Genomic DNA, 24950 nt, shown 5'->3' on the forward strand with positions numbered 1-24950 from the left:
AAGACAACCCAGCACCTTGTGGTACAGTGTTAAACCGCATGTACTTGCCTTGCACCACTGATGTACAGTGCATTACTGGGCATGATCATCGATGATGTAACACTACAATTTTTATTTAGGATTAACAAAATTCTCTTTCTCTCACACCCCATCTGTATCTATTTATTTAACACGTCTTTTCTATTTTATTATATTACCAACATTGATGGATTGGTGCCATGTTTGCCGCCCATGTTGACACAGCCAAGTATACAACATGACTTGCAGTCCCCACCTGACTGATACGTGTTTTCTGCATAACTAGGCTCCTATTTACAGCAAATTTAACCTGATATGTTGGACCCAGATTCCTTCAGGTATCAAAATTCTGACACCCCCAAAAAAGAAACACTGTTCATGAAGTTAAGGAAAATACACATTCATTTAAACAGAAACGGAAAAGAAAAACAGCCATTAAAAGCCATTTTGTGATCACAACTCTTTAAAGGCCATCACGCAAATACTTGATCAGGAGCAGGAGGAACAGTGAACTGCTGAAAAATTCCATCTGTGTGTAGCAGTAGGTCACAAGGGCCCTGCAGAGAACAGAGGCTAGAGACCAATCAGGAGGGACAGGAGGGGCTGATTGGCAGCAGGTGTGACTGCAGCAGCAGTCTTCAAATTGTGTGCTCACTGTGACTGCTTGATTCCCTCTGACTCTGGTAGGGTGGACTTTTAACATTGTTTTATAGTTATGTTAGTATTTTAATTGTTAGGGTACAGTAGGGGTACTTGCACCCTGAGGTATTTGTATTTTAATGATTTTAATTGTGGGTCTGCCATGTTTTTAGGTCTAACTTGAGTGTCACACAGCACAGAGGTATGTTAAACAGCCAGCATTTTAAACCTCTTGTGCTTGACCTCTGAAATTAACTGTGCTTTGTTTGTTTCCAGGCAAAGCACTGGCTGCCGTTTATTTTATGTTTTAGTACTACGTGTTTTATTTTTACTGATTGTATTGGTTTAGTTTTAATACTCTTTTTAATACTGTCTTATCTTGTTTCTAGTGCGGCGGTTGGTGGGGTCCTCCACTTGCCAGTGTGGTTGACGCTGGGAGTTCACTTTAGATGGTGATACGGTTTGTGGTGGCACATTGTTAATTGTGTGGTGTTTTTATTTGAAGTGTGTTGAGTTTTGCTTTCTTTGGTTATGTAGTATACTCCCAGTGTCCCAGCAGTGAGTGGTTTGTGTCCCAGCCGTAGTACGACTGTCTGTCCTCTTCTTTTTCCTTCCCTGTGTTTTTAATCAAATAAATGACATGCGTATGACCCACACTGGTTGTTGCGGCATCTTTTATTGAAGCCCTTGTGTTTCACCTGAAAGGCTACACGTGCATTAACAAAAAAGATTTGTGTCCTTTTCATGGATACCTGCAGCCTGCCACATCTCCATTTGCAGGTGAGTGGTTAATTATACAGTACAGTACTGCAGTATGACAGTCTGACAGTGAGATACTGCATTATATAAACAAGATCATGATGATATTATGCAACATCTTCTTCATTCCAGCTGTGTTGAGATCTCCAGCTCACACAGGACTATAAATTTATCGAGTTCATCACCTCTGATGTCCAGCAGCCCACACAGTTACAGTAATACCCATTGGCTGTAGTTATTCTCTTGTTTGAGTGTCTTGCAGGACCCTCAGCTGGTCCTCAATGGTCCTCAGTTCCTGCTGCAAGGCTGACATCTGAACACAGAGGAGGAGGAGGGTGGTTTCAAAAATATCAGTCACATCATTTTCACACTGGGCTGTCAAACTGGAAGGTAATTATCATACAATTAGACAACTGTGTTGTACAGAACTAAAGTATTATACTACTACTGATACTACTGAATAAATAATGAAGACATGATAATAAATGATAATAATAATATAATAATTAAAAATCTAATTAACAGAATAAATAATACAAACATTTATATTAATACATATACAGTAAAACAAAGGAACAAATACATACATTGTAAATTGTAACTCTTAATTATTCCACAATACTAAATTTAACTAATCTAATAATTTTTTTAATACCAACTAATTGAAATAAAAAGTTGCTATGTTCCAATATTACTCCAACACAAGTGTTGGAGCTATTCATTGTTTTGTAATATTTAATGATTGATTAAACATCTATTATTTTGTTGCTGTTTTGTTTGAAGAATAGTTCAATTAGTTTGATTACAACATTAGTATCAGTATTTTAGCTAATTTGGGTACTTGTTATTAATGCTTTTGTTTTGAAGGCACTGGCCAGCTTGGGCAGGTCAGGTGAATTGACATATATGGGTGGGCAGGCAGAGAATCAGCAGGCGCCAGGAAGGGTGTATGGTTTTTTACCAGGGCAAGAGAGGCGGCAGACTGTATCGTTCTTTGTTTGCTTGCTAAACAGTAAAATAAGCCACACTAAATATGACGCTTGCCTGGACAATGGACTCATTTTTCCCTGCGTGAGATTTGTTCCCTTGGTGCCGCAGTGGCCGTTTGATTTTGATTTAGTTGATTTGATGAGACTGGTTTCCTAGGTTCTTTAGGAAAAGTCACAGGGGGACACTGAAGTCATTAGGAGACATCCTCTGGGAACCATGAATGTCTGTACAAGATTAATCTGCTAATTGTTGAGATACAGTATTTCAGTCAAACCAAAGTGGTGGACCAGCTCAACAGCAGTGCCATCCATAGAGCCACTAGTGTAGCTGAAAATGTAGCAAAGTGGCACAGTGAAGACAAAAAAATCTGTGTGGATCAAGTTAGATTGTAGCAGATTAGCCAATTTACTAAACTCCGTCAGTTATTTGATTTGGTTTCTCTAGATTTCTTGAAGTGGTAGCAATGTGAACACAAATTTTATACAAAATATTTACTTTTCAACTTAGACCAATGATAAAACATTAGAAATAAACCATAGCAGATCTGCACATTGCTGCCTGGTGCTCACCTTATTGTCCATCTGCTGTCTGACATGGGCAGGAGCCTTGGTTAGGTAGTCTGGAGACTGGACTCTGCAGTGGATTTCCTCCAGCTTTGGAACAAGCTTGTCTCTGCGTTGGGAAAGCTGCAGGATCTGTTTCTTAATGTTCATTCCATTCTGAGAGAGGAAATAAGATAAAAACTTTACTAATCACTTCCGGGGAAATTTGGGTGTTAAAGGCAGCAAGCAAAAGTAGCAGGAATAATGCGAGAATAAAAAAAATACAAAATAAAAGTTGTACATTTTATACAGAAAGACTATAAATAATAAGAAACTATAAAAAATATATTGCCAATGGAAAAATTGCACATGGTAGGTATGGATCAATTAAGTACAGTGTTTGCACTACTGCACAGTACATAAATACTGTATATATGTATCACTGTGGAAAAAAAAATATGCATAGGTTTACTACATCAAGAAAATAATGTAATACTGCATGAGATATTGCATGCATATTGCATATTCTCTGTCTTTACATCTACTGTGTGGAGCGTGCGTTGGTCAACGACACAATGTGGTCAGTGGAGCTTTATTGCAGACAGAAGAAAAATGTCTGAGGAATAAAAAGTTTTTCCAAAAGAGGCAGACAGCTGTGCAAATACATCAAGCACTTGAAATTCTGGTCACCAAATAGATGCCACCTTCCTGAATGCCCTAGACACCAAGCTGTCAATCGGTGTCAATATATTTTTTGATAAGTCATTTAATAACAAAATGTAGGAAAATGTCAGATAACAGTGAAAATATCCTCCATAATTTCCTGGTATCCTGGTTGAATTCGTGCCAGATTCTAGTATTGGCAGATGTGAATGTCCACATGATTGTGCTTATGAGAAGTGCTGAAGCCTTAAGGGCTGTAGCAGAAGAGAGCTGAGACATACCTGAACATGAAGGTGTAACTGACAAGTGTGGTCCACCACACCAATGAGGCTGCCTTTAGGTGGAGGAGCAGAGTGGACAGAGAGGGGGTTGTCTGCTCTATGAGGACAGTAGATATGGAGGTTGGAGATCCGGCTTAAAGTCCAAACAGCTGACTCAAAGAGAAGGAGGACTTGGGCCTGGCTGGGTGAGCACACCGCCCACACTGAAACACACAGCATACATGCAACATGGAAGTGAACCACTCTCATCACGTTAAAAAAATCCATGTAGTTCATGTATTTAAAACTCTCATTAATTTTCTTCTCTGCATTTTAACATGATTGGATTGAACAGTCTTTGAGTAGCAATTAGTCAGATGGTTGTTTTTAACTGTTCAAAGACTTACTGGCAGGTTTCTCTTTGGTCATGCCACACTGAGCTCGTAGTGAGCGGGCCACTCGGATCACTTCCCGGACTAACAAAAAATCTCTTTCCACTTCAGGGAAATGCCAGTGTGCCTGACAGGATGGAGAGGTTACAAAAAGGTACACATCAGCTAAAACACATGGAAAGTAGAAAATCCAGCCAACAATAACTGAACACATTGAGTGAAGGTATCTTTAGCTTTACAGAACACATTCTCCTTCTGGTCCTGAGTTATGGCCAGAAGTGTGTTGCTGCAGAACATTAGCTGACCTTTGACCTTTTGGATATACATTTTCATCACTTTATCCTTTGTGTGAAGTTTTGTCATGATGAACTTGTCGAAATTGTGTGACCCTTTTCTAATCGCTGTTTTATGTTGGATTTTCAACAAGGTTGAAGTCCAGTGTAAACATTTCCATTATCTAAAACTGAAAGAAACCCCTTGTTGTTGAGGAGGCTTGATAGTTGTAGTCCTACCAGTTGAGAGGAGCAGGGGTACAGCTGTAAACACAAGCTGGTCTGGGCAGCAGCTCCATGTCTGAACGGCTGGAGTCTCTGCCACAGCTCCTCAGTGATGAAGGGCATGAAGGGGGAGAGCAGGGCCAGAGACATAGACACACAGTGATAGAGTACACTGCTGGCCAATTCCCGCGATCTGCCGCTGTGTTCCGTGTCAGTCTGGACTGCCCCCTCATCCTGCTGGACCAGCAAAGGCTTCAGATACTCCTACAGGATGTACACACACACAGACAGAGAAGGAAATGACAGACGCTGGCTATATTTCCACAGCGAGGTTACCACTGTCAGCTCAACTCAAATACTGGGATTTTATTTAGATTCATCTGTTGATACCCTTTCACTGAGCCTCCCTGTTGCCACGAATGAAACAGGTAAAAATATCCCCCTTCCTTTTAGACTGAGCAGTAAGTTGATTATTGCTAATACAAAGGAACAACGTAATGATCTGTTGTCTAGTCTAGACATCAAACTGTACCCATAATGTCCTGTAAAAGTTTTGCTACTCACCATGTAGACATCACACAGGCTGTGGACCCAGAAGGAGTACAGGGCAGATGTGACAGTATGCAGCTCGTAGGCTTCAAAGGCCTGCTCACACTGCACTACGGTGCTGTAGAGTCTGGAGCAGATCCACCGGTCCATGCTGCTGAGAGGGGTCGTCTGAAAATTGGAACGGGAAAAAACTGTTAAAGGCAAGACATTTGTGCTCGTAGTACGTTAAATACATCTTTCATAACACTTTGCGCTTCAAACAATTTACAGATTCCTGTACAAAAAGATCGCAGAGCTTCAGCTAAGCTCCCTGCATTGTGTCACTTCTCTGATTTGTTCTGCTGAATTTCAATGTCTTCCACTGCTAGTAGCTGTCAATGTCTTTGGTTGACACCAGAATGCCTTCTTTTACTAGTTCAGCTTGATTTTAACATACCTGAAAACACAAGCAGACCACTTAGAACTCATGTAATGTCTTATCAATTACTGCTTTGCAACTGTGATGAATTCTGGGTGCATAAAATCTGAAAATCAAAGAGGTATTCAAATAATTATTCCTAATAATGCAAAGTTAACTCTATTTCTGATACCTGAGTTACTACAATATGTGCTATACCTGCCAAATTACAGTATGTACTCTGTTTATGGGTGCCATTTTTCATTCTCTATTACCATTCTTAAAAGAATGGTTGAACATTTTCTGGAAATACAGTAATTCACTTGAGTGTGAGATGTTGAGATTGATATCAACCTAATGTCTGTGTGTTAAGTTTGAAGCATGATGTGGTAGCCCTCCTACTATAAAGACTGGGGGCAGGTGAAAACAGCTGTCCAGGCTCTTGTCCAAAGTTTAACACCTCTAAACCGGAACTATTTCTCGACATACCACAGTTGATCCATTCGTTCAGGGTTTCTGTGCAGCGTCACTGAGGCTGCAGGTGACTTCACTGTAACAACAAGACTCCAGGAAGCTGTGTACAGTCACTCCAACCAACTGCTGTACATTCATTTTAATTAAGAGACCTTCAGAGGTGTTGGTAGGTGTATTTCCCAACTTCAGATGGTGCCAAGCTAGCTCTTTCTCTCTGCTTCGTCATGATGCTGAGCTAGACTAACCATGTCCTGACCATGGCTGAACCTTCAAAGGGAGCTGCAGTAACTCAATTCTGAAGCTGCTTCTGAAGCACACAGACTTCTGGCTGTGAGGTTGGTCTGTGCAATAATGTGTAATAATTGTTATCGATCTGGCTGATTCTGAAATATCCTCATTGACACTGTCTCTATGGTACTTACTCTATGCTCAGACATTCGTATCACCCTGTTGGCCTTCAGGGTCCTGAAAAATGTCTCCAGCACTCCCCTGTCCATATATGGCCCAAATCTTTGGTGTAACATTTTATATGCTTGTGCCCCTTCTCACCACTTTTTATGTTGATATCCAATACAAGGGAGACAAGAAGGAAGACTTAGGTTTATGTTTTTGAGCTGCATTTAGACCACGCCCCCTGCATACCAGAGACAGAGACTAGAAATCCAAGATGAAATAGACTGCAGTTCTTTGGAGAACCAAAAACATCAGTAGTTCATGAAAGAAGAACAGATTTTAAAGCAGCACCCCAGAGACACAGCGAACATTAAAACACCTTGTCACACTATATCCATAGCTTGGGAAAAAAAAAGATTAGGGTGAGACTCAACTCTTTAACACACAGACATGAGAGCAGTATCAATCTTGTCGCCAGTAAGAACATTTTCAAAAATGTTGAGCTATAGTATATCATGCAATAGCTACCTTTTTTTCCTTGTAAGCGTTTTTACATTTAAGCCAATCCTTCCTCAACCATCTGTTGTAGCCAGACAGTCAAAGCTGTTCTCAAAGCAAGAAAAACACCTCTGTCTTCCTGTTTTGAAGCTGATGTGTTGTGTGGTGAAGCAATTCAGCAGATTTTCAGCAAAAATTTACAGTGGAAGCTGGCAGGAAATGTCAGTCTTTGAAAGTGATGGTTTTTATTAGTGGAAATTCTGCACATTTCTGAAAAGCTTTATCATTGTTCTAATATCTCGTTCATATCAAGCTAAGCTTGGGCTTTTTCCAACAACAATAAAACAGTACAACTATATGGATAAAAATGATTATAAAATTGCAATTCAATGGACGGTTTCTTTGCTGTACCTCTTCCAGCGTTCTCACTGGTGTTGTGTTGCCACCCAGCACTCCCAGTGTAAATCTCAGTGTCTGCCACATTTTATTACAGAAGTGTCTGCAGCTCAGGACTTGAGAGGTGGACAGACTGATGTCTTCTCCTGGAAAAGAAAACAAAAGAGAGTCGGACACACAGTGTGGAGGTAAACAAACTTTAAAGGTGAATAGTTTTGTCCTACTCGTGCCACATCCAGTTCAGTATACTTTAGGCCTATGAGAAAAACACAGCCTTTTCATTCATTTGAATGGCGCCAGTCTGTCCCCGCAGCAGGGGTGCAAAGGTAGAGGACTCCAGCAAAAAAATGTTGTTTGTGTGTTGTAAAAGACTCAACTCTTGGTGCAACGCAACACTATGCCATTTCTCCACCCTCATATGTGCAAGTGCACATTCCTGGTGGACTTTGTAATGGTGACGTAGTATTTATACTGTTTACTTTGCAACTGTAAGAAAAAATAGTTGCCTCCATGATAACTTTCCATAAAATCATATGTCTGAGTTTTACAAACCATTGGGCATTGTTTTGGCAGCCGATAAGCCTTTGACTGCATTCATCTGTTAACTACACTTCCTGGGTTGTATTACATAAGCTGTTTTTAAACAGAAATCCCACAATACTGCCATAAAGAAGACCTGTCATTAGGTCAGCTTTGCTACAGAAAGAAATCACGGCAGCATAATGCTGCACCAGAATGGTCTTCCTTGTCAGATGAAGTGAACAAAGATGAGAGTAACTCACCCTGCATCTTGTGAGAGCAAAGGGCGAATCTCAGAGCATCGGTCCCACACTGAGGTATCCCCTTGGGGAAGTCTTTCCTCTGTGAGGAAGCAGATGGAGCAGACAGATAAGAGACAAAGTAAGGAGTGTCAGCCAAAAGAATTTGATAGGAGAGACGGGAGCTGACCTGTGCTTCCATTGCAACCAGTTGTTCCCTGGGGTCAAGGTTCCCCTCCTTCACTTTCTCTTGAAGTCTCTAAGAGGATAAAGAAAAGCAAGGGAGAAAGAGTTCCACAAGAAAAGTCTTTGTAGGAATTAGAGCAGAAGGCCGTCTCAGTGAGTTATTTTCTACTTGCTACTATCAGCTGTCACTTCTCTACAGAAAAACAGTTCAGTTCTCTGACAGTATTAGTGACAATATTTTTCTATTTACATCCCAGAAAATATTTGACATCCTCACTGTTCATAAATGGCTTCTGACTCAGAGCTTCTGAGTATGGAAGTCATAAATGAATTCTTTGTTTAAAATAAATAACTGGATTAAAACTTTTAGTGGAAACAATTAATAGCCTGAATATTTAACATTCCATAAGAAACCTAGTTGTGAAATGCAACCACGAGTGAATCCTTTCTCATTCAAAAATGGAAAGGAGACATAACCTTTACTGATTACGAAAGCTTAAAGTTATATTGTATATTGAGGTCAATTAAAATTTTAACATAGGTTTTTAACTAGGTTATAGAAGTGTGCTCAAATTCTAATATTTTTAAGACCAGTTTAAGAAGCCCCAGAGTGTGGCACTCCAGCTAGTCATTACCATTAATATACCCACATGCAACCTACCTCCAGAGAAACTCCATGTATAAAATCTAATGGGTCGATGACGTTTCCCAGAGATTTACTCATTTTCCTGCCATATTTATCTCTCACCAGAGAGTGAAGTAGAACCTGTGAGGCAAGACAGAAATACCAAAGGGAGAGAGAAAAACAGCAGGTGGGGCTGACACTGTGATGCGTCACACGTTACAAATACTGTTGTGTTTGGTGTTTCTGTAAGTACCTGTTTAAAAGGCAGCTGTCCAGTCAGCTCTTTGCCTAACATCACCATCCTTGCAACCCAGAAGAAGATGAGGTCACTGCCTGTCTCCAGAATGGAATTGGGGTAGAAGCGGTGGAGGTCAGTGGTCTGTGGGTAGTGAGGTTGTGATTATTAATACAATACCTATTCCAAAAAGTGTGACGCTGTGTAAAACATGAATAAATAGAGAATGCAATCATTTGCAAATACACTGTATTTACTGACAATGGTTCTCTGAAGTTTGTGCTGCATCAAATTCAGAATAAGCATATATTTACCAAAATAAATGACGCTGATGAGGTAAAACATTAAATATATTGACTTTGCAGTTTCAATTGAGTACATGTCAAAAAAGATATTTTCACATCCTGTTTTTTTATGTCTTACACAGCATCCCAACTTTTATTTTAGAATCGGGGGTGTACGAAGTGATATTATTAAAGACTATTTTCTGCTGGAGGAAGTGAGGCACCTGCTCAGGCCAGCCAAGCATGACGAAGGGAAACAGCCCCGAGGAGAACCATGTATCCAGGACATCAGGGTCTGACGCAGGAAGAATGCAGATGTAAGCCAGAAAGAAACACATGCGTACATTTACAAAACATCAATTATACCAGATCAGCACTACAATTTAACTTTTAACATGTTTATTTTTTAACATACTGCATAAAGTTGGTTTTGCCTCCAATGAACTACTTATTACCTACTTTTCTGAACCACTACTGTAAGTAAAAACAATGCAGCTGTAATAGTAGAAGCAACCTGACCAACTGACGATGACTGAAAGTGGTATTGATATTTGAAGATTGAAAAATTCTGATAATAACATATAAGTATATATATATATATATATACCAGTACGCAATTAGTTAATTTGGTAGACCAGTTTGGTTTGGAAGACCTCTCCCACCCTCATAGCTATAGTTTAGAGAACATTTTGTGTCCACATGCTCAGCTCATCTGTACATACTACAAGCCAATTTTTATACATATTCAATTGTCTTATTTTGATACCAGTATAGTATCTTGCATCAATAGATGCCACTTTCTGCCAGAAAGCCGCTGCTGGTGTCCCATGTGAAACCAAGAGTCAATGCGTTAATTGTCCCGTATTTTGTTCATTTTGCTAACAAGTGGTATGGCATGGCATGTCCCTTCAAATTGCCTTTGTATAGTGCCATGTTGATGGTGATGCATGCAGGTGCGTCCTCAAAATTAGTTCATTATTGTTTTCATTTTTCACATTTATTACCAAAGCACATATTAAGAATGACAGAAAACTGGTCAAAGCAGATGGCTGCCCACCCAGAGCCTGGTTCTGCTCGAGGTTTCTGCCTCCTAAAAGGAAGTTTTCCTCACCACTGTCACCAAGTGCTTGCTCATGAGGGAATTGTTGGGTCTCTGTAGATAACGAGTTTGGTCTGTACCTGCGCTAAGTGTAAAGTGTCCTGAAATAACCTTGGTTGTGATTTGGCGCTATATAAATAAAATTGAATTGAATTGAATTGACTAGAAAACCACTCGTTAGCATTGGAGAAGGAAGACCTGGAATTAGGTTAAGTCCAGTGGACCTTGGGACAATCACTGCAAAATCACACAATGTTTCAAATTGATGAACTGATTTCATCTTAATATTGACAGCCACAGACTTCCATAAGCCTCTGTGCTCTCTGGTAAAGTATGTAACAGCAACAGTGCTTCTAAAGTACCTGAAACATTTATGTGCTAACACTTCTTTGTTCCTTATTGCAGGATATATACAGATATATCTGTGTTGTACCTAATATGACCAATAAAATCAGCTCTGCCAAGGCGCTATTCAGCCTCAGGAGGAGGTAGCCTGAGCACTGCAGTAGCAGTGTTAGCAACAATAGCAAATGTGAAAAAAGGTCATCAGTGGATAAATTAGCTTTTCCCTTTGTGAATGTGATGGCTAATGTTGAGTAAGGTTTTCATCATCTGATACAGCAGCAATTTAAGGGTAAGATGGAGGTAAGTCACCCTGAGTCAGAATGATGTCTTCCAGCTTCACTCCGTATTTGACTGCAGCTCTCTGTCGGGCTTCGTCCTCACTCCGTCCCCAGACCCACTGCTCCTATCACAGACAACACAGACACACACCAAAGCTGGCACCAGTCTGGGAGAGACTGACATTGGTGTGCAATGTGGGGAGGACATCAGCTAGTTAACCCATGTCAACCGCTCCATTTCTACACCCATTTTCTTCAATTCAGGGTTGCACTAAATGAAAGCACCAGAACGACCCAAAAAACAACACATGAACTGAACCTTTTACTGAAGTAGTAAAACATGCACACATCCACAGACCCAACCTCTTGTTTGTCAGTAGAATTAGGAAGCTCGACTTGGTAAGCAGGGATCTGATGACCCCACCAAAGCTGCCTGGAAATGCACCAATCACTGCAAAACAGACAAAGGTACATTGTTGACAATCCCTCCTTTGGACAACAGTTCATTCATCCTCAGAGTTGTGTCATTTCAAGTACATGTCACGCCAGTAACAATAATACACACCACCATTGTTCCCCCTCACACCAGCGTTCAAATACATGAATTGTCTCCAGGTCAAAGTTCAGGACAGTACCTGATGTTGGACAGCCAGTTTTTCCATATCTTGGTGTAGATCTGAGGGATGATTTCCAGCTGCCCGTCCTCCACAGCCTGACAGAGAATGAAATAATTACATTTGACTATTTTATAAATGTTTTCAAAGAGTTCAAAAATGACATTATTTGACTACTCTACTCTTTGATGGTTACATAATGGGGGCTGACATGGTTACCTGAAAACATTAAATTCAACAACAAGCCTTTAATATCTAAAGGTTGACTTAAATATCAATATCTGACAGGCACCAACCTACCTGTATAGCTTTGTTAGCCATTTCATCACAGCGGATGAACCACTGCTTCTTTAGAAGAGGCTCAATGATATCTCCTGAGCGACTGAAACAGGGAGAAGAAGGACACAAAGACATGGAGAAGAGAAAAATCACAAACATATGAATGATACCGCATTACAGCACAGCCTCTATTGTCTTGTGTCAGTAAGATGAAACAAAGCAAGAAGAAGCTTATCATGACACTGCTGGAAATACCTTTACAAAGCCACATTCAAGCCTGTTGAGTACGTTTGGTATATAACCTAAGCAGACAGACAGTTGTGGATCTTAACTGTCTGTCTGCTTAATGAAAAGGGCTTTTCCCCCAAATTACTGATTAGCTGTTTTTTGTGGATAACCAAAAACCGCAAATGACCACAGAAACTAGTTGATCAGACTCAGGCTGCATAAAGATATGTTCCATGTGAAAGTCCATTGGAACAGCTGTGAAAATGTGGCAAAGCCGCAGTTTAACTGGAACGCAGTGTAGCAGGTTGAGTGGACTGGATGCAATTCAGTGATACTGTTTTCCAGTCCATCAGTTTCAATAAAGATAGTTGTCTGCAGCAACAGCATAATGGCTCAAGCATGTGTGTATGTGGTTCTTTGTTTCTGATCTCTGTGTGTGAGAATGGGTGAATGAGATGCAAATTGTAAAGGAAGTGCTAAGACAGAAATGCAATATGTTGCAGTCCATTTACCATTTAGCACATTAAGGAATTTTCATGATTTTTTTTATTGTTTGTTATTCTACAGACACCTTTATTCTAAATGCACTAACCTACTAACCTACACTACTTCAAATCATGTGATCTCCTTCAAAGAGATGACACATAATATTGCATTTGCTTCGTAACTACAAGGAGCTCTGTGCTTCTACTGTTGACTGTGAAATGTTATTATTGTTTGTGGATAATAGAAAGAATTTCAGGACAGCTAAAAGGCCTTGATCAGAAGACCTCAGAGATCAGTGAAAGCTGTGAAGTGCTTTATGGGTTTAAAATCAAGTCTGCATTTCATGTAACCACTGTAGCCAACACTGGTGTAATGTGTGACCTATGTCATTTATTAGTCAAAAGTCTAGTGGCTGCATTATGGACCGACTGGAGCCACGACTCAGAAGAGGGCTGTAAACAGTGAATTCCCATTATCAAGATTGGAGGAGACATGAATGATTTTTTTACAGATCTGGAAAGGATGGCACATTTTTGATTCTGGCAGTGTTTCTTAGTTGGAAGAAACAGGATTTGACAACTTCTTTTATGTGCCAAACTACTTCGAGGCTCTCTGAACTGCTGCTAAAAGGCCAATCAGTGTTGTACTTTATCAAAAATACTCTATGCCTATGATAAGGACTTCAGAGTTAAATTGCAGGAAGTAATCTGACATGCAGTCCCTGATAGCTGGTACGTAGTCTTATGATTTTTTTTTTTAATCCAAAAAACATCCAGAGGAAGTGATGGTGCTTTTTCAACCCTGACTATGGTTTGCAGACATTTAGTGAGACGGCATACAGGCCCAAAAACCTTCATCTACACAGTAGGGCAGCCTGAGAGGTGGAAAAAAGGCAGATCTGCTGCTGCTCATTACTCCGAATGCAAGGAAGGGGACAGAGATGACTATTAGTATTTTTGCAAACACAGATCTCTTGAGTTTAACACGCTCCAACTTGATTAGAATTTCCTTCAACTATCCCTCCAGTAACTTATGAAGTTTGCCATTACCAGTATTGAGGTTCATCACTTTATCCAACTGTACAGTATGTTAGTTTACATTTATCATATACTTTCAGTAGCATCTGTTCTCCTGTAGCTACTCAACAGTGGGTTCATGATATGACATCAGTATAATATTGCAGAGACTGTCAGTCAAGGTCAGGCTCTCCAGATGTTACGGGTGCTACTGCAGCAGTCAGAGCTGAAACGACCAGGTGGAATATTCATTACACACACACACACACATCAGCCCACAAACAGCAGGATAGACACTACTGCTGCTGTGTTTTCACACGTTTCTAAATGTTACTTATAGGAAAACTAGAATTACAGCTTTGCATGTGTACGCCTCCTCCAACCTGTCAGGTTGCAGTTTAGGGCCATGTCTGTCCAGACTCATATAATGTATGTAGTGAAGGCTTTGAAAGAACTGAATAGAAGTTATTACGTGTCTTTTTTGGCAAAATGGAAGTTATCGCTATATTGACATGTATGAAGTGACTAATTTCAAGTGGACACTTCACACACGTTCAAACTGACAGCACAGAAAAGCCATACAGTCAGCACAGTTTCAAGGTGGACACGCAAGATGAGTGTCACTAAATATGGTCACATCTCCCCTCTGTTCCTGAGTTATGACGTTGAATAATACCAGGAAATGTTTTTGCAGGACATTATGATGTTACCATGAGGCATGTCACAGAGTGAGTTATTAGTTAGCCAAAAATGTGTTTTAAAAAATGTTGAAAAAAAATGTATCCTTGAGTCCAAGTGGATGTACAGACTGACAGATAGACAGCTTAATAATGTAAAAAAAAGAAATGCCTTGGGCCACTGCTGTTTCCAGTGCAGAGCCATGTTGTGCACAGTCAACAGCAATTATATTTTAATTACCATGCCCTCCAAATTGTGAAGAAGGAATACCTTTGTATTAACAGGAGCATAGACATAAATGCTTAAATGGAGTCTGGTGTTACAGAGTGTGTGTATGTGTGTTTGTGTGTGTGTGTGTGTGTGTGTGTGTGTGTGTGTGTGTGTGTGTGTGTGTGTGTGTGTGTTCCTCTACCTGCAGATGGGTAAAGTCATGCCGTGATTCTTCTTTCCTCTGAACAGCTTCTTCTCAACTAGGGCATCCACAATGAGCTGTCTGGCATCAAAACGCTTCACTCCCTAAAAAGAGACAAAAAAAATGAGTGACACATAAAGATAACAGCTGGGATGACAATGGTAATGAATTCACAGATAATGGCAGTGTGTTCATGCACCTCCAGCCACTGTCCACACAGGTGTGTCATGGTCCCATCTCCTCCAATCACAGTGAGACGTGGCAGTGAGTGTCTCTGTGACAGCAGGAAATCAGTGTGGTCATGAGCAGGAGTCACCTTCACTGCACCTACAAAACACAAACACAACACTGATCAATACAAGTAGCTCAGATAATAGGCGAGCAGCATGCTCAGAGGGGGACAAAAGAACATTTTCTATGTAGCTGTGAAGCTTTCGATGTTCATATTTTGATGAGACTGTGTCAGAGAGGGGTTCAGACAGTTGTGTTGCTGTCACCAGTTCCTAGCTCCATGTCCACCATTGAATCGGTGATGATGGGCAGGAGTCTGTCGGTGAAGGGGTGTCTGCACTGCTTTCCATGAACAGCCTGGAACAAGATAGACAAAGTAAACAAGATGTGAGCACAGCGAACTCAACAAATGTCATATTATATTCAGTTATCATTTGTGTCCATTATTCATATCTGGTCTGCATTTGCATGGCATGTTGCAGGATTGGGCCGTATAACCACACTGAAAATATCAAGTGCTATACCATTTATAATGTGGTAGCTGTCTCTCTAATTGTGCTGGGAACTCTGAGCAAATCAGTGAGCAGGGCTGATTAATGGTAAAAGTGGATTTACATGATATTTACATCAATTTGATGAAATACTGTAGCTTGATTTGTAAGGTGACTAATTTACAGGACTGGCCAAAAACAGACATTCCTCTTTATCAATACATTTTCCAGAAAATTTATGTCACCACACACACATATCGTGGTCTAAAATGACATAGGTATATATTGGTCAGTGGTGATGAAACCACATACATTTACTCAAATACTGTACTTAAATACAATTCTGAAGTTCTTATACTTAACTGGAGTGTTTCCATTCTATGATACATTTTGCTTTTACTCGTCTGCAATTCAAATAGAAATATTGTCTTTCACCCCACTACATTTATTTGACAGCTGTAGTAGCTGATTACTTTCCTGGTAAAGATCTTAAATAGAAACCCATAATGAGCTCTTAAATCATTGTTATTGATTAAACTAGGTTTCCAACATAGTTGGCTTGTGGCACAAAGCGTGACCATATTGGTGTGATAGTGTGTGCAGGATGACTATATGAAGAGTACCATGAAAAATGGTTTTCTAGCATTTCATTTGTCACACTTAACTGTTTCAGATCTTCAAACAAATTGGATACAAGACAAAGACAACCTAAACACAAAATACACGTTTGAAATGACCGTTTCATTAAATAAATTCTCTCCATGTGGAGATAATGGTTGTCACTGTAGTTTGCTGGAGTCCCAGAGCTGACTGATTTTTTTTTCTTCTTCCTTTTTATTCTGGAATTTCTTCTGTTTTTTTTTTTCAACATGTTGTGCTTGTCAAAGCCATTCAGGGTATACATCTTTGTTGCTGTTTAAGCCACAGTTTCACTTATGTATTGAGATCTTTACATTTTGAGTGCTTTTAATTCAGGTGGTAAGTTGTTATATCTTTGAACCTTTTACATACTTTAAATATGACTGACCAAAAGTTGTTCTGCAGCTTTTGTTGTTTTTTATTCTTGTTTTTCTTTTAGTTTTGAATTCAGTGCAGTGTATCACTGTGTTTTTGATAGAGCCAAAAGGAGGTTTTTGTAGAATATACTTGAAGGTTAATTCTCCTTTATCACAATTACTACAATTATTTAAGCATTAAGATTTGTCCATTTTGCCTGAACCTGCCTTATATGTAAAACCAAGCAGAAAGCATGTTTTGCTGTACTCCAGTGAAGTTCACTTGTAGAAGTTCCTCATGTATCAGTGTTTGAATTCCTGAACTAAATGTACATCTGTCTAAACTCTGTGCTATTCAAAGACTGCCTCACTCCTGTTAAGAAAAACTTCTAGCCTGATATCGAGGATCATCAGGGTGAACAGCTATAGCCACATCTCCCAGCATAGTCTCAGGGCGGGTGGTGGACACTGCCACCTCTCCATCTAAAAGGAAAAAGGAAACAATAACACAACACTCTAACAGAAAAAGCTCAAGCACAACATGTATCATATTTCAAATACTCACCGTGGCCTTCTATAGGATATGCAAAGGTCAGCATTGTCCCAAACTCCACTTTGTTTTCATAACCAGGAACAGACAGCATGGTCTGTCCAGACAGCTCCTTTGAGTCAACCTGGCAGTTCACATGCATATATGATTCTCTACAATGATACTTTTTTGCCAATACAGCAAAGGAACACAGAACAGAATTAATAATGTTCCTGCCTGAAAAAATTACAATAGGTGGACAAAATTCAAAGAATGCTGGAGGCTGTGTGTGAATATCATATCTATTTTATCAGGGGTGTCACCCTCATCCTGCTGTTCGTGAAACCACTCAGACTGAAGCAAAGGGTACAAAGACAGCCACGAGAAAAGGCTCTCTTTTCAAAATGAAGGACCATCACTGAAGCATGAAAGTTCACTTTGGATGTTGGAAACTGCAGTTTGACAAAAAGAAAAAAAAGATCTTGACTCCAGGAGAAGCTAATAAGAGGACCTTCAATCGTCATTCAGTAATGATGTCTTGTAGTTTTTAGATTTGATGCTGGAGACATGGAACAAAATGCAGTAGAAAATAACAATACTGGCTGTATAACAAGCTGCTTACCTGCTTGAGTAAACTTTAAAAAATAGCTTTATCAAAAATAGGTTTATTACTTATTCTGCTGGATTTTCCATGGTTACCCTCTCTGTGACTGCCCATTGTACAGGGGGGGGGGGGGGTTAAAGACCCACAAGGAAGATTGTAGTTGGCAAAGAACTGTGCATTAACTAGAGTTTTGGATACAGCTAAAACGACCAATATCCAATTACTGTGACACAAAGAACAGTAGTGATACTACTGTGGTTTGTGTTCATCAAACTTAAAGAATTTGAATTTGAGCATCAATAATCTGTAAAATTACAACAGACTACAACTAAACTCTTGTTTTGTGAAGATATTTAACACCATCTTTACTTTGACTTTGAGCAGGAGCAGAATACACACAGAGTGCAGCTCCAAACTGACAGTTTCTCAGTAAATCTGGCCTTTTATGTTTAAAGGCCAGATTTTGCAAAGTCTCTAAAAAATGTTGATTTAAAATCTTGTATTAAATGGACTATTTTTAGAAACTGTTCATTTAAGTTAGCTATTAATCATACATATAATATGACCAATATACCGATATAAACATACTCCAAACTCTTTTTCCAAGTATTGGCTAGAAAGAAACAAACAGTAGCTCTTGGCTGTTGAGCGAGGGGGAGCCCCTGCTGGAGCCCATGGAAAAGAAAAAGCCTTACTTCTGTCAAAATGTTCCATCCCCTACATAGTCTATGATTTGTCCACCTGTCGTATTCAATGTATATCCATGTAAAGCTGTTTCACCTCTATGTCAGAGATGGCAGATTCCAGAGCACAACTCCAGTTGACCAAAGCCTCCGAGCGATAAATCAGACCAGAGTCACACAGCCTGACAAAGGCCTCAGTCACAGAGCGACTGAAATCCTGAAAAATAAAAAAAAAAAAGAAGAAGAAGAAAATCTCAACACAGTAAAAACACCTCCAATGTGCTACTTCTGACATTTGTTTAACAATGCAAAAAAGCCTCAAAGACAATGTTATACCTGAATATAATGGAGCATGGAGGAACACAGGTTACATTATACTGGCACTTCTGGTTTCTTACTTCAGTGCTTACTTTTCAAGAGGCACTTCTCTGCTTGACTGTGTGCTGCCAGCTGTCTTGATTAATAAATCATTTAGTCTCATTGTGTGCTGTTCTCACAGTGTTAGTGGACTTTGATCTAATTGCAGGCTAACCCTAACCCTCTTGTGTTGACTAGAATCTAGTTCAGTCTCCTGCTACAGCTTTTTCTGTTTGATTGATTTTTAACCATTGGTTTTAGTAAAGTTCGATGTGCCAGGCAATTATCAATTATCATCATAGTATATGCACAACTGGACTGTGAATGGTCAGTGTTATTGTCCATGATGTGAATTCCAGATATTAAATGTTCCCCACCTTGCTGGGACCCAGCCAAACAACTGTCTGCTAGATGAGTTCATGTGTTAGTGGAAATTTCGGCTATAGTACGGCTATAGGAATACAGCATACAGGTGTCATTCAGAATTAAATCAGGGGGTTTTAAGTAATGTAATGTGCCATATGTTGTCATGGCCTGTACTTTATCCTCACATATAAATAAACAGGTCTCACACAATATCTAACTTAGGCTCTGTTCTGCTTGATTAACAGTCAAGCTGTTATGTGCAAAGTACAAAATGAGTACAAAGTGGGACCCATCTTATAGTATCTGAATTTTCTGACATTTACTTTTAATCCATGCTTTTATTTAGTGGAAATAAATGACAAATCTCTGACGATAAATTAGAAGTCATATTGTTCCAAGCAACGTAACTTGACTGGGAGCTTCTCCAATTATTTTGAACCCATACAGTTTATTAATCCATTCTCTCAGATTTCTCTGTCAATACTTCTAACGTATGATCACTGGGGGGAGCTCCATATTTAAATTGGTTTTACACTCTGTTATCCAGGTGGCACAATATGCTTCTGTTACATGTGACTAGAGTCTTACTGGATCCATTGTGAAACACGCTCTGCTCCAGTCCAGAGATGCTCCCAGCCTCCTCAGCTGGTGGTAAATCTCTTCTCCTTTCCTGGGACACACAGGTATGAAAGCACTCAACTCAATGTGGCAAACATCATGTAGACCAAACAGCGGTTGAAAAGTGATGATGAATGTGAGACTTACTCATTCTTCCATTTCCACACCTCCTGCAGAAACTCATGCCTGGTGAAGTCCTGTCTGCGCTTCCCTTCTTCCCTCAGCAGTCTCCTCTCTACCACTGTCTAACACACACAGCAAGACTATTGATGAGAGCTTTGTTCAGCAAATGGGGGCCCATTGCTCGTACAAATACTTTGCAATTACTTTTCTAGTTTGCTCAAGATTCTGTAGTAGATATAAAGTCCATGTAAATCCAGGGAGAATAATAATCAAACAACTAATATGCTTGTTTTTACACATTCAAGATGGTTAAAAAGGTCACTCTATGAACAGAGGGGTTTCACTTGCATGGCTTTGAGATGTATTTCATATGACGGTAATGTCTTTTTGACTGGAGCCTGTCATAAAGGGGCACTCCACATCAAGTACAAATCATATTCAGTTTACTTGTTATATGGAGCATTACTCTGCATGTGAAAACAATAAAATAATGTCCACTGTAGTTCTGAAGGAAGCCTTTCAAAGTTTGAAAAGAAAACTTGTGTTATAAATGTCACTTTATGTAATACTTCTTTCAAAACAGATTTTCTTTCTCCAAAAATGAGTCAGGCCCAGTGACGGGGAAAAGTCTATGTAGGCATGCACTGATGTCTGTCACAATGTCCTTTCTACCACTGGGTGTCACCAGAGTCTGAAAACTTCAAATGCCACACATAAGGGCTGTAAACAAACCATATGCAAATTGCATACTGTGTTGCAAACTGAATATTTGATTATCAGTTTTATCATCATCTGATGACTTCAAGCGACTTACTGAACCACAACCTTTTTAAAAAAGAATTGGCAATGCTGAAGTTCATGGTTTGCAGAGGAAGAAGGTTAGACTTGTGTAAGCAAAGTGATTAAATCAAGTAGCTTAAACTGGACAAAAATGTCACATGAAATAAATTGGTAGCATGTATAATAAAATTATTACTGGTTGCTTTAAGCATTCCTGCTGCCAAAACTGGCTGTTAAATGATCTCCTTGCGGTTTCCATGTAAGTGACAGTAGACAAAATCCACAGTCATCATACTGGGTAAAATGTATTCTATAGTTCAGCTGGAGCTGATTTTAAGCTTCAGCTGTCTGAGTTACTCACATCAATCGGCTTCTCCCAAAGCAAACGTATGAATGAGGACTGTGAAATTTGTCCCACTTACACTGTAATTGCGATCTTTTCTGGGCCAGTACGAACAGGGGGAACGTTTTCAGTGACCGACAACACTTAATGTCCATGTGGGCAAGATTTAGGAGAAAACTGAAAAAATGTGAGTCTATCCTTTAAATTCCTCCTGCAACTGCCATGACAGAGGAAAAAGCACAGAAGACGTCATACCTGTGTAGCAATACCTGCATGGTCACATCCAGGGACCCACAGCACTCTGTAGCCCTGCATCCTCCTCCTGATGGATTGCAAATTGATTATTAATTGATGTTGCTGCTCCATCAACAGATGAGCCTTCTCAATCTGACTCCATTCTTAACATAAACTGATACTTCACACAACATGTTGCATATGTTGTTGGCAGTTACCATCGAGCCAGAGCATCTTCCACAGCTACAGTCAGAGCATGGCCCAGGTGCAGAGTACCAGTCACATTTGGTGGAGGAATACACAGAGAGAAGGTCTGATCCACACTGTGAGATAACCTCTCCTGACAGACATGACAAAATGACATTTTAAGGTTTGGAAGCAGATCGAAAATAGACACAATTCACTTGTGTGCAGTTGCTGCTTCTATTGCACATTGTTTTTTTGTCCTTCAAGGCCAAATGAAATCAAATGAGTCATCCCTTCTACAAACAAGGGCATCAGGGTTTGGGAGAAGAATGAAGAGAGATAAATGAAGAGTGATTTGAAGAGATCGTAATGACTACAGACGCTTTGTCTTGTCAAACACGTGTCTCTGATAACATAAATACCTCCTGGCATGAAGTCATCATTAATGCTACTAGTTTCACCGTTTGCTGTTATGACAAGTCAAAATGTTTGCTGTGAAAAAAATTTGGCCTCATTTGGGAGCAACAAGAGTGAAGTTTGGGTGGAGTTTAACTTAAATTCATTTTCAAAACCAAACTAATGAGAAACACACAGGTCAAGTTCTTGAATAATATTGCAATAACATTCTTCTTGCATCCTATTATTAGTAGCACACAAATAGGAAAATGACAGGAAATGTTTGAGAACCACTGAGTTAGATATCTAATGTGGGTCGCTGTTAAACATGTGGCTCATTTTGTGTTCTGTCACAGGCTTTTAGTCAGACAGTAATAAAACAGTGACATTACGACTTGAAGCAAATACAATGGTGAACGACTACATGCAAAGTTTCTCAGTCTATGCAAAGAACCAACAGTATTCTGACTGCTGAGTTCAATGACACTTCCGTTAGACATTAAAGATTCTACTACTTTGACAGAATTGTTTTATTTTATATTACATATCAATTATTTGAAAGGCTGTATTAAAGTGAAGTGAAACTTTCTATCAGATGGCAAAATGACTGTAGTTTAATAACGACAACATGAAATTGTTATCGTTAGATGTGTTCATCTGTTCTTAAATCCTCACGTGTTGCTCTGGACTGAAGAATCCCTCTTTCTCCCACCACTCATACCAGCTATGCTCCACATACTCTGGACTGTATGAAGATGGGAAGGGCAAGCTGGTGTCTGCAAAGAAAAAAACGTTCTTAAGTCTGCAGAGAGACACAACAGGTCCAACAAGCTGGTGCTACAAAAGTCCAACAACAGTGAAAGGAAGTCAGTCACCTTTCTTTGTCCCTGGAGGTGTCTGAGCAGTGTACACTATCTTCTCCTTGTCACTCCAGTTCAAAGCTTTATCTTCAACAGGCTTGAAACATATAATATCAGCATTCAAACAGGGTTGGGTCAACTGTCACCCGTTGCTGTACAATTTATCCCATAGTAACTACTACAACATTAATAATAATAGTAATAATAATAATAATAATAATAATAATAACATAGCACTTTTTACAAAAAGGAATTAAATGTACCAAGTCATTCACATAAAAAAGACAGAATGAAAAGGAAGGTCATAGCTAGTTAAAGGCATGCATCAGTTTTTCAGCATCTTTTAGAAATGGTATACATATATATAACCTTTCTTGCCAGATGTATTGCTTTGTTATAGACACTCATGGCTTCTTTGTATGTATTACAGAGTCATAGCTGTGTGATCTCATAATATTACAGAACTTTGTTTTAGCCTTGCCAACTAGTTCCAATTAGCTTTGTTTGACTAAATGTAACCAAACTATCAAAATCTGAAAAAAAGAAAAAAAAGAAACTGAAAACAATAAGTGAACTAGGGTTAAAAACAACTTCCACACGGACCACAGATCAGGCCAGGAACTGGCTGGAGTTGATGCTGTTGGTCTAGCACGTGTGCTGTGCCAGTTAGAAGCATCGTTAGAGAAGACTGGTTTAAGCGTCAACAGCTAATTCACTGCTGTTCAAACACATCCAGGGCAGTGTGTCAGCCAAACCTGTGACAGGATGCCCCACATTTAATGTAATCTTGTGGATTTAAATCTGTCTGTTTTCAGCAACTTGCAATTAACTGCTCATTCTCGCACATTTAATGCAGTGTTTGAGTCCCTTTTCAAGCTTTGCAATTATCTCGGTTGCTCACACTAGACTAGATGTTGCCATCCTGTCCCATCCTAATCCCAGGTTTCCAGTAATAGACGCATTAAAAAGGGCTTTGGAGGTCACACTCACACAGTACTGAAGATGTAATTAAAGTGATTAGAAAATATCGTGATAACCTGTTTCTTCTGTTTAATTTAGGTCCCATTGATTTATAAGTATCAAGGATCCCCTTGCTGTAGATTCTGGCAGAAAAAAACAGGCAAAAGCAAAGCAAAGAGCAAGCAGAAAAGCGTCTGCACTGTAGGGGAGAAGGAGGTAATGACACAATGTTACTATCACTATAATGCTCTTTCCTTGTGATCTGGTTAGCTGCAACATAGATGTCGATCAGAATTTTGGGCTCCATTTGTTTCACTTTGCATAAAACTCTTTACAGGAGTTATTTTTTCCAACTTACACTGCGTTGAGTTGACAGTATGGCCTCCTCCCGCTCTCGCCGACGCCTCTGTTTCTCAGCTTGGGGCCGTGTAGAGGAGTGAGACAGAGGGGGCAGCGTGGATGAAGGTTTTGGTGGGTTGCTGGAACAGAGTCTGGCTGCTCCTCTTCCTGCCAACCTTGGGACACGAACTGCCCTCCACATTCTCAAAAAAACACTAAGCAAAAAAACATACTCGCAGTCATGTCATGTAAACACTGGCTTTTGATTTAGAGTTGTTATCTTATTAATTACTATACGCGAAATAAATTTCAATACGATGACAGTCAGGATTTCAACCTGGTAAGTTTACCTACCGTAGTTAGAATAACGTGACACTGACAGATCCGGCATGCCAGCTACGACCTTTTAACTTAGCTACGTCGTCAATCTAAATGCGAGGTGCATCTCTATAGCATCCCTAATTTTATGTAATCATTAAATAGTGTTTGAACCTGTCAAATGCGTACTTTCAACCACGTCTGTAAAAAGATATTGTTCTTTAACTCTTAGTTCAAGGATGCCGTTTGTTGTCGGACTGTTAAAACTATACGGACAACAGGAAATAATCACTGTCCGTCTGGAAATATCTTCCCCACAACACCACTGCTGTCAAGCTAGACTGTAAAACAAACAAAGGATCCTGGCTACGATTAAAAATAAAACAATTTATAGAAACAATGCTCACCCAAAACTCTATATTAATGCTCTAAATGCTATTTCATTACATGCATGAAACTCTGCTACAACACAGTGGTTTAGCATGTTTTTTTTGTTAAACTATTAGCTGTGACTAACATAGCTGATAATCGTTTTGACTTGAAAACA

The 24950-nt window shown here is 39.6% G+C and overlaps 1 protein-coding gene across 3 annotated transcripts; it reads right to left on the minus strand.

Moving 5' to 3' along the window:
• Positions 1-1320: 1320 nt before the first annotated feature.
• On the minus strand, positions 1321-24664 carry vars2 (valyl-tRNA synthetase 2, mitochondrial). 3 transcript variants are annotated; one of them, XM_041955090.1, is made up of 30 exons: positions 24440-24664; positions 24105-24300; positions 22802-22883; positions 22602-22702; positions 21563-21684; positions 21380-21432; positions 20012-20105; positions 19835-19916; positions 18621-18740; positions 17273-17381; positions 17102-17190; positions 15488-15578; positions 15190-15317; positions 14991-15094; positions 12192-12273; positions 11913-11989; positions 11641-11728; positions 11309-11402; positions 9780-9850; positions 9290-9415; positions 9073-9177; positions 8416-8484; positions 8250-8328; positions 7483-7613; positions 5325-5477; positions 4776-5024; positions 4279-4390; positions 3893-4095; positions 2976-3125; positions 1321-1729 (listed from the first exon to the last, which is right to left on the minus strand). In XM_041955090.1, exons 2-30 carry the CDS (start codon positions 24285-24287, stop codon positions 1652-1654), a joined length of 3225 nt encoding a protein of 1074 aa, XP_041811024.1. In that variant the 5' UTR covers positions 24288-24300; positions 24440-24664; the 3' UTR covers positions 1321-1651. The 3 variants fall into 3 exon arrangements, with proteins under 3 accessions (XP_041811024.1, XP_041811023.1, XP_041811025.1); XM_041955089.1 differs by having other exon boundaries at positions 20012-20109; positions 21366-21432; XM_041955091.1 differs by lacking the exons at positions 22802-22883; positions 24105-24300; positions 24440-24664 and having other exon boundaries at positions 20012-20109.
• Positions 24665-24950: the final 286 nt, after the last annotated feature.

This window comes from Chelmon rostratus, chromosome 16 (assembly GCF_017976325.1).
Source record: "Chelmon rostratus isolate fCheRos1 chromosome 16, fCheRos1.pri, whole genome shotgun sequence".
Classification (NCBI taxonomy): domain Eukaryota; kingdom Metazoa; phylum Chordata; class Actinopteri; order Chaetodontiformes; family Chaetodontidae; genus Chelmon; species Chelmon rostratus.

Coding starts and splice junctions, on each gene's coding strand:
- vars2 (XM_041955089.1), bottom strand. CDS start 24,287: ATGTGGAGGGCAGTTCGTGTCCCAAGGTTGGCAGGAAGAGGAGCAGCC. Junction 22,884..24,104: donor TACTGTCAACTCAACGCAGT/GTAAGTTGGAAA, acceptor ATATGTTTCAAG/CCTGTTGAAGATAAAGCTTT. Junction 18,741..19,834: donor CGTGTTTCACAATGGATCCA/GTAAGACTCTAG, acceptor TTTATTTTTCAG/GATTTCAGTCGCTCTGTGAC.